At 46.0% G+C, this 14,556-nt stretch overlaps 2 protein-coding genes across 4 annotated transcripts in view; one reads left to right on the top strand and one right to left on the bottom strand.

The window, feature by feature from the left end:
* XDH (xanthine dehydrogenase) overlaps window positions 1–10,222 on the top strand; it is a 52,496-nt gene extending 42,274 nt beyond the window's left edge. For 2 of the 3 annotated variants that reach the window (XM_084203348.1, XM_084203347.1), the window contains exons 30-37: window positions 114–242; window positions 1,237–1,311; window positions 2,149–2,201; window positions 3,294–3,408; window positions 4,007–4,072; window positions 5,639–5,827; window positions 6,248–6,415; window positions 7,138–10,161. In XM_084203348.1, the coding sequence (XP_084059474.1) occupies window positions 114–242; window positions 1,237–1,311; window positions 2,149–2,201; window positions 3,294–3,408; window positions 4,007–4,072; window positions 5,639–5,827; window positions 6,248–6,415; window positions 7,138–7,188 (846 nt within the window). In that variant the 3' untranslated portion in view covers window positions 7,189–10,161. Of the gene's footprint in view, window positions 1–113; window positions 243–1,236; window positions 1,312–2,148; window positions 2,202–3,293; window positions 3,409–4,006; window positions 4,073–5,638; window positions 5,828–6,247; window positions 6,416–7,137 lie in introns of all 3 variants that reach the window. The other variant, XR_014616058.1, reaches the window with a different exon arrangement.
* Window positions 10,223–11,514: 1,292 nt separating this feature from the next.
* On the bottom strand, window positions 11,515–13,858 carry LOC311151955 (carbohydrate sulfotransferase 8-like; the record flags this gene model as incomplete). The annotated part of the gene is made up of 2 exons (XM_084202667.1): window positions 11,515–12,329; window positions 13,528–13,858. 2 exons carry the CDS (start codon window positions 13,856–13,858, stop codon window positions 11,515–11,517), a joined length of 1,146 nt encoding a protein of 381 aa, XP_084058793.1.
* Between the last annotated feature and the right edge of the window lie 698 nt (window positions 13,859–14,556).

Raw genomic sequence — 14,556 nt, 5'->3', positions numbered from 1 at the left:
TTATGGTGGGAGAGGGTAGAGGTTGCAGTGTGGGTCCCAGCAGTGCCAGCAATGACTGACAATGCTCATGGATAAGAAGTGCTGCTTACCAATTGTTTACCTTTGCTTCACAGGTTGCTAGCAGGGCCCTGGGAGTCCCCACCTCCAAAATTTACATCAGTGAGACCAGTACAAACACTGTGCCGAACACCTCCCCGACAGCCGCTTCAGTCAGCGCGGACATCAATGGAATGGCCGTCTATGTACGGGAGCTATTTCAAGCAGTGGGTTACGGGGGAGGGCTCCAGGGCATGAAAAGCTGCCCTGTATTTATCTGTGGTTGCTTAAGGAAAACAACCATCAAAAGGCAGTTCCAGTGTAAGGATGTCTCATAACGTTACCTGCTATAGCTAGCAGTGGCATTAGATTGTGAATTATTTTATTTTTTCAAGTTATTCGAAACTCTCCTTCAGTCCTTTGGTAGTTCTAAAAATAGAGTATTTGGGATTGCTCAGAATGAGCAGAACAAAGCATCCATTTAAATAGCCAGCTTCAAAGTAATTAATACATCCCTATCTATAACAAATGTATTTTGATGCATGTGTTAATAGCAAATGGTTTGAGAGCTGTGCTCCACAAGCTCTAAGTGGGGATCAGCTCAGAGCAAATGTTCTGCTGTAGCAATGGCATGGTCATGGCTGTCTGCCATGGTGGAGTTACCAATGTATATATTTGATGGGTATGTGATTTTTCCATTTTAAAAGAAGAATTTAGTACTGGTCATTCTCAGTTTAAAAGACAAGGGGAAGTGAAACCTGCAAAGTAAAATACTCAGGCTGTTTTTATTCTCTGCATGGCTTATCTGTGTAGGTTGAATTTTGGGAAGAAATTTGTTTGTTCTTTCAGTGTTATTTTGTAAGCTATGCTGAGCTGTCCTGTACAGGTGGGGTACAGATAATGTATAAATGAGCAGACTTCTTATATTTTGTGTCATGGTCCAGAAAGTTCTGTGCTGAATTTGGGATTCCTTTCTGCTATCAGCACAGCCAATCTCCTTTAAAATCCTTTTCAGGCAACATTTCTTCCTATGTAGCGAGACATCCATTAGTGAACTTTTTTCCTTTTTATGATTTGCCAAAGTCCTAAAGGCAATATTGATTTAAATACAAGATTCTTTGAAACTTTTAGAGGGCTCTTATTACCATAAGCTGGCTATTCAAATCTTAAAATATTTCTTCTCACTCTCTTTGTTTCTAGAATGCATGTCAGACTATCCTAAAAAGACTCGAGCCAATCAAACAGTCTAATCCCAAAGGATCCTGGGAAGACTGGGTAAGCTGTTTGTGTCTGTCATGAGACAAGTGGACATTATCAGAGATTGTTTTAATTGGCAAACCACGTGTGCAGGTGTGTCCTCCAGGCCTTCTGCGCCTTGCTAGCATAGATTTGAGCAAAGACAGTGAAACACAAACTTGGCACAGATTTCCAAGTAATTAAAACTTAAAAGAGGTAATCCCTAAGATACCAGTTATTACTTTAATCCTGTGGTTTCTCCAAATTTTGGGGCCTGCCTATGACAAACTTCATCAGACAAAAGTCTTGAGTGGTTATGTATATCTTTGTAGTCAGGCTACAGTCTTGGACAGAAGGAAACCTGATTTTTAATGATGGGATTCTGTAGCATAGACAGCTCTTGTTGAGCTGCCATTCAGCCCCTATAGTGCTCCTTGTCTGGAATATCTCTGTCCCCTCAATGAGAAAAGACAGATGGGCTGTAAGGCTCTCTTCAGATCCAAGCCCCGCTCTTCATCCAACGAGTTTTGACTTTGGGATTTGGAAGTCAGGGTAGAATTTCCCTCACTAAAGCCAAGATGACCAATTTAACCTTTGTCCCTGAGGCTAAAAGTCTAACCTGTAGCTGAGAGACAAACACAAGCAGCTCTCATCCTCTGCCAATGATTTGAGTTCTGCCCTTGGTAGCTGCTGATGGGGCTGTTTGGGGAAGCAGCTGCAATCATGGTGTTTGGCAGTGCTGGAGCTGGGTAGTGTGACAGCTGTCTGTCACTGGACATTTGCTACTTGAGGCCTCCTGGAAATGTTTTTGTGCAGTTATTTTGAATGAGCTGGTTGTACATTTTACTGTTTTCAAACTCTTGTTCATGTTGCCAGATTAAAACCGCCTATGAGAGCTGTGTCAGCCTGTCAGCCACGGGGTTTTATAGGTGAGTGAAACTTCACACTGCAGAGGCACTGACTCAAGTGCATGGATTGCATCCAGGGAAATTCTGGGAAGATTTACAGCCCCCAGCCCCCTGTTACTGCTCTAAATTAAAGCTGCATTCCCTTTCCTACCTACAAGTGATAAGCTGAGGTTAACAGTCTCTTGGCTGGGGAGAATTGATTCCTGATTGAGCATAGCTCTGAGGGCAAGTAAATCTGGAGTAGATCTGACTTCATTCCAGCTGACCTTGGTCTGAAGAGGCATAAATGAAATCAGAGCTTTGCCTGGGGGCTCTGCTCTGTGTCAGCCTTGTGGCCTGGTTTTGTATTAGAACTGCCGTGCAGGATAAAAGGGAACAAGGGTTGTCCTTGAGGAAAATCCTGTCTCTTGTGGCAGGAACAGATACCAGTGTTTCCAGCAGTGTTCTCCCACTTGAGACTCTTGCTGGACCCTGTGTAGTTCTGAAATGAGGCACTTCTAAGTCAGCTTTACTGCTGGAGGAAAGCAGAGATCCATCATCTTTAAGGCAGAGAGGCTGACATTAATAAATAAGCATAGTGTTGAGAAGAACCTATTTAGGGCTAAAATACACTATGTGTTAGTTTCTTTTGCTTCCTGAAACATATTTTTTCTCTTAACCAAGTGACTTTTCAGCATTTTAATAAAACACTTTTCAGATAAACTATAAGTAGTCAAATTTGCCATTAACTGTGCTTAAAATCAGTTCTAAGCTTGATAGAGTTTCTCCTTCAGCTTAACTATGTTCTGAAGTTTAATGGCCTTAAAGAAACATCCAACTACACTCTAAAAGCAAAAGATTTTCCACTGGATTGGTAGATAATATTCATCCCAAACCCTGAGATTTATGGGCAAATAAAGATGGCTAAAACAGTTTGATAGTTTTAATCAGGTTTTAGAATACAGAGTAAATTAAGCAGATTTCTCTTTATAGTTGTTTACACTTTTAATTTCTGCATGGGCTTGAAAAAAGGAATGAGACAAAAGTGAATAAGAAGCTTGATAAGTAGCAATGTAGTTGTATTTGGGTTTTTGTCATGAAATTAAATGTGGTTTTGTTTCTCTTTGTATCAAGAATTCCTGAAGTTGGCTACGACTTTGAAAAGAACAAAGGGAAACCATTCTCCTACTTCAGTTACGGAGTTGCTTGCTCTGAGGTTGAGATAGATTGCCTGACAGGTGACCACAAGGTGAGGGGTCAGCAGTGAAACAGAACAAATAACTGGGTGTCAGCCCATTCCTGGCTCTGTCATTGGTCTGGTGTGACCTTCAGCAAATTTCTTAACTCCTCTGTTCCACAGTGCAGCAACCCATAAAATGTAATAAAACAATAATTATCTACCCTGTGGGGATTTGGGGCTTAATGAATGATTGCAAAAGTTAGTGGACTTGCTTGAGTAAGAGATAGCAGCATTGTGTTGGCACAAAAGTACAGAAACATCCTGGAATTGAGTTAATCATTAAAAATAACACTGAGGACTTCTGGAAAGAAAGAAAAGAAGAAAAAAAATTAAATCAGGATCTGACCCAGTTGGTTATGCTGAGCTATAGGACACTGATACCAGCATCTTGGAATTAATATTAACTGTGGGTCCACCGGACCCCTGGGGAAAACTGCAGTGAGTTCCTTCGAATTACTTTTGGGGTGAAGTTAGATTAAAATTCAGTATGAGAAATTCAGCTGAGATACTATTATGTGGGATAGTGTTTGGATACTCTTCCTCATGAGACCATGGTGGACCAGTTCCAGAGATCTGTGCTGATTTACCCTTTATTCCTGTTTTTTAGAACATTCGCACAGACATTGTTATGGATGTTGGTACCAGTCTGAACCCAGCCATAGATATAGGACAGGTAAGTGAAAAGTATTGCTATTTACCATCATGTTGAGGCAATCACACTGCTCTCAGGCTTTTCTATTTATTATCCCTCTCCAGGCTGGGCCTTTGCAAACATACCCTTTTTAACTTGGCACAGAATTTCATAGGGAAATATTCTGTTAAGGTTGGGGGAATTTTGGCTTGGATAATAAGACTACTGGATATTGTTCAGTTACCACCCCATTGATGTTTTTCAGGCTAAATCCCACAGCTGATATTTATATTCCTATCTGTCAATATTAAGTTTATTTAATTTAGTGAAAATTCTCCTGACTAAAGAGTTAGGGTGGCAGATTCTGTCCTCCAGCTGCTGCTGTGCAGAATTCTCAATAGGAAGTTGGACCAGTCACTTATCTTGCAAAATCCTTGGGGAGGCACAAGATAACTTCAAAATTTTGTGCAGTAATAACCACACTATCTCTAAGCAGATAAAGGTAATAAAACCAGGGTTGTTTGACAGACCAAGAGATGAATTGTTAGATGTATGCTTATCTTGCCATCTTAGCTCACTGGCTAACTCTAGATGTTGATATGGTGTAACTCCAATGAACTCAAATGAAACTGCTGCAGGATTTGGGATGACAGGAGAGCATGAGTTGCAAAGCTCTGCTATACCCAAAATGAAATTTCCTTGACAGCGATGTTTTTTCTGAAAGAGATTTTTTAGGAAGTGTCCAAGGGGAGAGGGGGATTTTCTGTCATTGTGGCCTGTCGCTTTAGGTTTGGGAGTTGAGAGATGGGCTGAATGGAGCCTGTCAAAAGGATCTGCAATTCCTGTGTTCTTCCATGAATTGCTGCAGAGGATCTGGGGGCACAGGAGAGAAAGGATGTGCCATGAGTGCAGGAATGCAAGCACACAGAGATGGGTCAATGAATGCTTGTGACTGCTCTGGCTGTCAGATACCTCAGTGGGCACAGAGAGCAGAGCTGCTTTGTGCAGGGTTGTTCAAGCACATCCTCTTCTCGTCATCTTTTTTCTCCTAAAGTTTACAGTAGAAAAAATATGCAAAGTTTTTTAGTACTTAAATGGATATGGGAGTGTTTTTGCAGGTGTTTGTGCTGCTGACCTGATAATGCACAGCACTTAGGAAAGCATTTATACTGAAATAGAAAGCATAGAATAGTTTGTCTTTAGATGTTTCATCTTTAGTCCTTTTAGTCTGCTTGTCCTTTGATGTATCAGCAAGTTCAACTCATTCAATGTTCACCTGCCTAGGAAGAAATCAATATTTTATCATTGATTTTATTTTCTTTTTCTGTTGCTTCATCAGAAAATTCCTGTCCTGTGTTTATAGAAAGTCTGTTTGCGTGTATTTGTAAATTGCTTCACCTGCCAGGGAAATGCAGCCACGTTTCTGTGGGAACACAGGAATTGTGCAAAGACTGTACCCAGCAGAAGGGACAAGGGTTTAGAGATAAAAGTGGGATCTGAGTCAGGTGGGAAGGGTTGAAAACCCCGGTGGATGTCATCACTGTTTGTCCTTGTGCAGGGAAGAACAACAACAACAGAGTCTGTAACCTTGTTTGGATGTGTTTGTAGATAGAAGGAGCCTTTGTCCAGGGCATTGGGCTCTTCACCATGGAGGAGCTGCGTTACTCTCCTGAAGGGAACTTGTACACTCGAGGGCCTGGCATGTACAAAATCCCAGCGTTTGGAGACATCCCTACAGAATTCAACGTGTCCCTTCTCCGTGACTGCCCCAATAGCAAGGCAGTTTATTCGTCCAAGGTATGCCTGTGAGGTCTGTGAGCCTCTTACTGCCCCATAACACTGTGAAGCTGACTGGGATAAAGTCATGATCCTGTGTGTCTAAACAGTTCATCTCATCATGCTGTGGTTACTCTGAGGTCAGGATGTTTTTCTGTTTCTTATCAGAAATGCGTGAACTGTCCTTTCTAGTTAGGAAGAACTGAAGTCACCTGTGCATTGCTGCCCTGATTATACAGAACTAAAGTGGCTTTGCTGTGTGCTTTCTTCCTGTTTCTTCTTTAAATGGACTGAGGGTTGATTTAGCTCAGTCTTTCCTCACTGATCACACCTGGCACACTGGAGGCTGTTTTAGCATCACATTTCATCACTGAGCACATCCGGTAGACTGAGGTTCTCATCGGGAAGGCAAAGCCTCACTCTTGCTTGTGCTCTTTCTAGGCTGTGGGAGAGCCACCTCTGTTCCTGTCTGCCTCAGTGTTTTATGCCATTAAAGATGCCATCTACTCAGCGAGGAAGGACTCTGGCCTGACGGAGGCGTTCAGGCTGGACAGCCCTGCCACCCCAGAGAGGATCCGCAATGCCTGTGTGGACATCTTCACCAAGATGGTACCAGCCCCTGTTCTCACAGTCTGCTCCCTGGGCAGCCTGCCCATGGGCAGTGTGCCTGGAAGTCATAGGGGCACAGGGCTGGGATTAGGGCAGCATGGGAAGGCTGTGTCCCTGCTCCAGCAGATGGGTTTTGTTTCATGGGTGTTATCCTTCATCTGACGTGCCATCAGCTGAGAGCCAAATCCCCAGGCCAGCACTGGTAGGGCTCCCACTGCAGGAAGGGCTGTAGAGTATCTCTGAAGTTCAGTCCATTCCATTCTCCAAGTGTTGTGTGTGGAACACTGGCTGCTTGTCCTGATGCTCCTGACCATCATCTGTCAGAGAATCACCACATATGGTGAGGGCCACGGTATGATTTAGTGGTGTCCCTTAGCAAGGGAGGGAGAGAAGAGTGTTCCTTCGAATACTCCCTTCTTCTGAATGTTACAGCCACAGGAGTCTCCCTAGAGCTGTGGACTTGATCTGAAGGAGTGCAGGAGTTATCCCTGTTCTGGTTTCTCCTGGGCTGCTCTGTCATGGTGTTGTCACAGGGCTCTGTAGTAAACTATCAGGTCTCTAACAGAAGTGCCATGAGACAGACATCTCTGTGTCTGGAAAAACTGGGAAAAGAGCTCCTATCTTCACAAAGTCCCCCACCTGAAAAGCAGCATGGTGGGACATGCTGAATGCTGGACAGGACCCTCATTTGTTGCTGATTCAAATATTTTTTCTCTTTATAGTGCCCTTCTGCCGAGCCAGGGACCTTTAAGCCATGGTGTGTGCGTGTGTAGGAGGAAAGTTTGAGGAGCCAACTCTGCAGAAACTGAGCTTACATCAGAGGAACCACAAGGCAGTAGGACTATAATGGAGAAGAAAAACCAACCTGTGTTCATGTGGCCCACCCACTGATTCACGAAGCTTTCACATTTAATTGTCCAATCATTATTTCTCTATGAGAGGAAATTCTGCCAATTATAGCTGTGATGTAAATTCAAATGAAGACTAAGTTGAAGGTGATGTTATCCAGGTGTAATTGAAAAATCTCACAGATTTCATATAAAATTGCTGCAAGGATGCTTCCTACCAGCCAATGTGAAATAGCAGGGTGGTTGTTTCTTCTTTTTCTGCTATGGGGAAAAGATGTATCACCTTGTGATGCTATGCCAAGAAGGACTCAAATGTGTTGATCCCAGACAGAGTCCTCTAGCTGAGATGGGGGAAGGTGTAAAAAGGTGCTGAAGGCTGGCCCCTGCTGTGTCCCCTCTGCACACAAAGCCAGCTATATCCTAGAGGAAGATGGCAGGACTTTTGGTGTTGGCTAATGAAGATGGTCTTACCTGTGTAACAAAAGTGTTTCAGAGGAAAAGGCTAAAATGTGCCCACCAACTGATTTACCCCAAGTTCAATGACTGTTGCTTTGTCTGCACCTGGGCTTTAATGAGAATTTAGTTCAAGTGCTACCTTGTCTTCTCTGATTAAAGATAAAAACTAAATATACCAAGAGTACTTCCAGCAAGATGCTTTGTTTGACACAGACTTTTTCCATCCCACACCTCCACTTCTCTCCCCATCCTTCAAATAGGAAAGGACATCAGAGATCTTGGAGTAACAGAGAAACTTGCTCATCGATGTTCCCAAGGTAATTCATACTACCCTAAGGAAGGGGCACAAGGAGGTTGGGCACAGCTGGGGATTAGCTGGCTCTGGGTGCCCTCTAGGGTAAATCCCTTGCTGTCATGGCCCTGCCTTCTTTTCAAGAGATTTCTTAGTTTTGCTGAATGTAAGAGAATGGATACATTTTGCTACAGGAGTGCTTGTCTGAAAACTGTGCTGGCTCTGTGATGACCTGGTGTCATCTGGATTGAATATATTTTTCATGTTGGATTTATTGCTGAGCATCCCTCCTGACAGGTTTTGTCACTGTCAGATTCAACACTGGAACACCATGTTATCTCTAGATGGTGTCAGCCACATACTGTGCCTGCTTATCATCTGCAAACTTCTGTTTTTCTGGCCTACTGCTTTATGAAAATGTCCTTTTTCTCTTTTTGCACTCCCAGGGACATCAAAAAGTATGGTGCAAGAGGATGTAGCTCCTTATATAAAATTTTGCTCACATACAAACTTCTTAAAATTGGCCTTCATCTTAGGACTGGGCAATGTATGCTCAGTGTGAAATATTTTTTTTAAGCACTCCAGGGGATATTGCTTGGAAAGGTGTAGATTTATTTCTTGACTTGAAATATTATGGATCTGCCATCTAGAAGAAGGGAATTTGTATATGTGAGTTGCAGGAAGTATTATGTGCCTCTTGGGCTTGCTATGTAATTGTTTTATTAATTGAAATATGATAATTAGTGTTTCTTAAGCTCTGAGGTACTGGGCAAGAACACATTTTTGTTTTCTCCTGGAAGTTGGTAATATGTAAAAAAACTCTTAGAGAAGAAAACGTGATAATTCATGTGCAAGAACAGCTTTTGGAGCCTGTGTGTCCACATTCCTGGTTGTCCAGGGAGGGATGCAAAATGCTAAGTCTGCAAGGTAGATTGGTATCAGCTGCTTCTGTGAATTCCACCTTGTGGGATTGCTGGACACGCTCCTTCAGACCAGGATGAGAAGAAATACAAAGGTACTGTGTGTTAAAGCAGAGCATGGAGACACAGGCAGAGTGGGATATCAAGGAGCTCCCATTCTCATCCCAGGGGAAAGCTGTCAGTGTTCACAATAGGCCTGCTGCTTGTGAAGGTCCTGGGAGATATTGGGATGTCACTAACAGGATGAAGAAGTGCTCTTTCTCTCCCTGCTTTTGGAGTTTTCATTATTTCAGGATGGGTTTGTGAGTGTCTCACACAGTCACAGTGACTGCCTGGTCAGGTGAAATGTTTTTTAAATTAGATGTATCAAGTCTCTGATTTGCTATTTGCTTTGTGAGTTAATTGGAAGTGCATTTGCCAACTTCTGTGTACATGCAGTGGTCAGAGCATGCTGTTCAGAGCAGACCTGTGGAGCCAGTTTTGCTGCAGCATCAGTGAGCCACTCTTTCCCAGGCAGCAGCCCTGGCCCTCATGCCCAGCCCAGCTTGGGGCCCTCCTGATACCCTCACCCAGCTGATGGAGCGAGGAAACACTTGCCTTTTGGGGTGCATGGAATTGAATGTAAATCAAATCAAACACCTGGGGATGGCAATAGTATAAAATCAGGGGTGCAAAGTAATGACAGCAACTGATTTGTGAAAGTGTAGGGAAAAGGGAAGCTTGGAGGCTAACAGGAATTTACAGAAAGATCATTTTACTACCTGCCTTTGCTGTGGGACTCTAAGGAACATGAAGCTGAGGTTTTCATGTCACCTCTTAATGTCTGAACATTTCATACATTTTTCTCATGGAACTAAGTGCCTGGTACCTTAGGAAAGGACTGGGACCCACTGGGGAGGGCTGACAGGAAAAGATCCCTGACCTGAGGTGTGCTCTGCACTACAAAGCTGTGGGGAGCAGCTCTCCTGCCCTGAGTGCACAGGTGCTGTGTCCCATCTCCTCACACTAAATCTTGCTGTGTGGGGTCTCAGCTTGTTGTCACTGGAGGGAAAGCTACTCATGAAGAGAAAAATGTTCCTTTTCTAGTACTTTCCAGTGAAATAAAGCATGGATGTAAGACTCTAATTTAATGGCATATAATTGGAAATTTGCTGCTTTTCTTCTTCCAGAAGTCTATCTCAGAAGAGGAACTATGCCATCTTGCTAGACTGTAAAGTACTGCGCACAATAACGGCACTTAAATAGTAATTACTGCAGCTGGAGAGGGTGTGAGAGTGTGCAAGGAGCCCAGCTGATCTGATGTTTTAATGCTATTAATTGCATGGCCTTCTGTGAGAGAGGGAGGCCAAAATTTTGGTAATTGTTTTAGGTCAGTTTTAATCAACAGTTTTCACTAACATTCTTTAATGAGCGCTGTCAAAACGGTACCATGAATGTACGTGGAATTCTCTATGCATGCCACAACATTGCAAAATAAAGCTGCTAAATACTCTGGAAAAAAATATGCCATGGTCAGAGTTTGGCAGGATTTGAAATCTAGATAACTCATCCTTGGTGTTTGCTTGACAAAGATGGACCTTTCCCAGGGACTGTGAGTCAGATCAGCTCGGTGACCGATGCAGGGAGAGGGCGGGGGATTGCTCTGGGCTGCCCAGCTGGATGAAGCTGTGAGCCAGCTGGAGAGACTGGGCCTCTGTCTGGCCACGCTGGCAGCTGTGTCCAAAAGAAAGCAGTTTGTCCTCGTGCTTCTCTGCCAGCAGCAGGCTGTAGTAGCCACATCCTGTTTTCCATAGCAGCACTGTGATGCATTCTGATGCTTCTGGCCACCTCCACAGGGCCCATCAGTTGCTGACACAAGGTGGGAGGCAGTCTGTCTGGTGCTGTGTACCTGGTCAACACTGACACTTCCTTGTCTCAGCACCGAGCTGAACGCTGGCCTTAGCCCATTGGAGTCAGCCCTGGAAGGAGGGGAGCCAAACTCAAAACCTGTGAATGGAGCAAGCACTGGGTCTCAATCCCAAGGCCCACTTGAGCCCACACACATAGGAGATGAGGCTGTAAAACAGGAACAGTTCACACAGAACAGAAAAGACCAAATGCTGGTCTAGGCTTGACCTTCCCTGAGCATGAAAATATTGGGAACATTGCCAGTGGTTCCCCAGCAGGGTGTACCCTGTGGGAAGATTTGTCAGGAAGAAGACATTGCCAAACTTCTTAGCCCAACATGGAGCCCAGAAAAGGAAATATCAGCATGGGCACAGCATGTGTGATGCTACAGTGGTTTGCAGCAGGTTCAACCCACCCTACCCTAAACTGCTGGGTTTATCCATCACAGTTCAGTTCATGCAGTTTTCCAAGTCCAGTGCCACAAATTTTCCTAGTTCCTCCTCTTGTTGAATTTAAACATGATTCAATCACATTGATCCCCTGTCCCTGGCAGTGGTGTGTCTCAGCTCTCTGATGAGTCTTTTGGACTGTGACATGGAAAACCTTACTGCAAGCAGCTGTGAAGCAAAGACCTGTCGGTATCTTGAAGCACTTTCCTATGGATTAATGCTCCCTGAAACAGTTCCTCTGTGTGGGCTATTTCTGCCAGGTCTCTGTGGTGCTGGGACGGTCTGACAGGAAACTGCTAGAAAATGGGAAAGCAGCGAGGTCCCAGCGGTAGAAATGAGACAGCCGCTGCTTCTGTTGGGCAGACAGCTCGCTGAACATCTGCTCTGACAACCACCTGTAGGTCCACTGCACCTGGCTGTCGGTGAGCTCGGGGAGGAGGCTGCCCGCAGGCAGCCCAGCCCGGCGCAGCAGGTGGCCCAGCTCCTGCCTGAGGAAGCCAAACATCACCACGTAGTCGTACTGCACGAGGCAGGGCCGGCACAGGCTGACTAGTGGTTTCCACGCCGCGCTGCCCTTGTGCATTCCGCTGTCCAGGACTTCCTGGACAAAGCTGCTGAAGGATGGGTTGATGCCCATGCCTTGCAGGAACGTGGCAATCAGCCTGTGGAAAGGGTCCCTGACAAAGAGCACTTTGGTGTAAGACCCCAGCATGGCCTTTCTCTCTGTCTGGTTGAACTCGCTCAGCCGTGTCTCCTTAGCGTGCAGCCGGCGGTAGGGGAGCAGCACTGGCAGCGTCACGTTTTCCTCCTCTAGCTTCTCCAAAAGCTGATGCCATTCCTCCACCCCTGCTGATGGCACTTGGCAGTACAGGAGGTCCAGCTTGGTGTTCACCCTCAGGCTCGGGAGCAGGGAGGCTCTCTCATCCTGGCTGCTTGGCAGCGCGGTGACTTTGCCTGCTCGGCTGCAGAAAGCTCTCAGTCTCCTCTTCCTGAGCTGCTGGACGTGAAGGAAGGTGTCCAGTGTCAAAGTGAAGCCCTCCTCTGCCTTGGGGGCCAGGTCACCTGGGAAACAGCATTTGGAGATGGGGGAGAGGAAAGAACACAGTGCCCCGAGCACACAGTGCTGTTGCAGGCTGTTCTCCAGTTATTCCAGTGTGGAAAGGATTCAGTGTGGATTAAATGGGTAGGAGAGGGGAGACCAGCCCTGTCCGGCAAAGAGCTTGGCTTTGCTGGGAAATGGGTTTCTGTCCCCAAGAACATGTGAGATTATGGACACCCAGACTCCTCTTTCCCCAAATCACCATGCCTGAGGACTGATCTAAACCACAGATTTATTCTGCGGGCCCAGTTCTCCACTAAATCATACTTTTTGCTTTTAACTCCTTGCTTGTAGCTGAACATCACAGAGGTGAGTTTACCAGAGAGTCAAAAATATTTTGAGAGACCAGGCAGTAGTAAATTGGTTTGTAGCTACAAATACATGATGCAAACCCTTTTGCATCAGTTAATAGGTTAAGGTCAGCTACCAAGTATATCTGAGTAAGGGATTATTCTGAATGGCTTGGGGTGAACTAGGGACCCAAATGACATCATTTCTTTCATCACTCCCATGTGTAATTTTTTTTCTCTTGTAGATAAAAAGGTAAAAGCAAATAAAAGGCAAAAAGCAAAGAGAAGTGAGATGACAAGAAAGCAAATATAAAAGGCAAAAGCAAATACAAAGACTCTATGAGAGTGAGTTTAATTTGTCAAATTTCAGCTTTGCTTTTTTGTCTTCTTATTTTTGATGTGAAAAGGCCAGAGTGGGTTTGAATGTGCAAGATTAATGCCTGCCTTGTTAGTTTATTTTCTTTAGTAGCTGCACATCTGCCTCATCTGCTCAGTGCAGGCATCTGGCAGCCCTGGGGAGGCAGTTTGATAGTTTGTTCTAGGTCCTTGGGAAGTTAAATATTTGAGGAGGCTCTTGTGCAGAGCAGCACAGGTAAAAGCAGAGAAGCACAGTTAAAATTAGGCAAAGAATGTCAGGAACACAGTGATGCCTGAAGCTATCTTGAGCTAGTCTTTGACTCACCCAGCCCCAGAATGACAATGTCTGCAAAATCTAGTGATAACTTTGCCCTGGAATGATGGGAACTGGAGGGGAAGGATGCATTTTTTAGGCAAGAAATCCAATAATCACCAATGCCCCTGCTCCCTCCTGCCTTCCCAACGGCCTTTCACAACAAAATGAAAGTTTCCTAACAAAAGTTTTGGGAGTTACCTCCAGCAGCCTGACACCTGTTTTCCCCACCACACCTGAAATCAATGACCCCGCTAAGAACATAAAGCTGCGGGGCCGCACAGCAAGGGCGAGCCTCAAACACCATACCAAGGGTGTTTTCTATCCTGTAGACATTTGCCCGCCTAGACCCTCTGGAAGAAGCTCCAGGGCACTTCCCCCACGGCACAGAAAGGCTGCCGGACATGCAGAACGCGGCTGGCCAGGCCTTACCTCCGTGGCTGCGGGCCGGGCTCTGGAGCAGCAGCCTCCAGCCGAGGAAGGCGGCGATGGCCAGGGCGGCCGAGAGGCCGAGGCGGGGAAGGAAGCGCATTTCTGGGGTGTGCTGGGTGCCGAGCGCTGCTGAGCAGCTCGGGACCCGAGGGAAGGGTGCCGGGGAACCTCGTGTGTTTATTTAAACACACCCAGCCGGAGCTGGGTTAAAGTACTGTTTGGGCAGCCGCTCGGCTCGGCGCAGGGAAATGGCCTGAGGCGCAGCAGGTGCCGCCTGCCTGCGCTCACAGCGTGAGACTTTGAGGCAGAATCTGCCTTGATATTCAGGGTCTGTGCCATGGCAGCTGGCAGCGCTGTGAGGAACAGGCCCTGCATCCCCACTCTGTGCAGGCGAAGATGTCCCTGGTCCCCTGACACTGCCTGTTCTCCGCTGCTTTTGGCACCGAGGGAGGGAGGCGCTACTCGGGAACGGTGCTGCGGGGAGCAGCCGCGATTAGGACTGGGAACGGGGCTGAGCAAGCCACTGCTGGGCCACGGCTCCTGCCTCGGTGCTGCTGGGGCTCTTTTAAGCTAGCAGCTGTGGCAGGGCACAGCCAGCGTCATGTGGCAGGTCGACGATGAGCCACGGCCGGGAAGTGCTGAACTGTTTGCGTCCTTCTGCTGTTCACAGCGGGCAGTGCGGGGCCTCAGGTACAAAACAAAGGCGTGAGCTCCCAGGCCGGCAGCGAGAGGCGCTGCTCCTTTGGCCCAGGAGCCGCCCGTGGGATGGAAACCCACCTGCCAGGAGCTCTCGAGGGC

Source organism: Fringilla coelebs, assembly GCF_963513975.1.
Source record: "Fringilla coelebs genome assembly, chromosome: 3".
Taxonomy (NCBI): Eukaryota; Metazoa; Chordata; class Aves; order Passeriformes; family Fringillidae; genus Fringilla; species Fringilla coelebs.
This window is presented reverse-complemented; position numbering and strand designations above follow the sequence as displayed.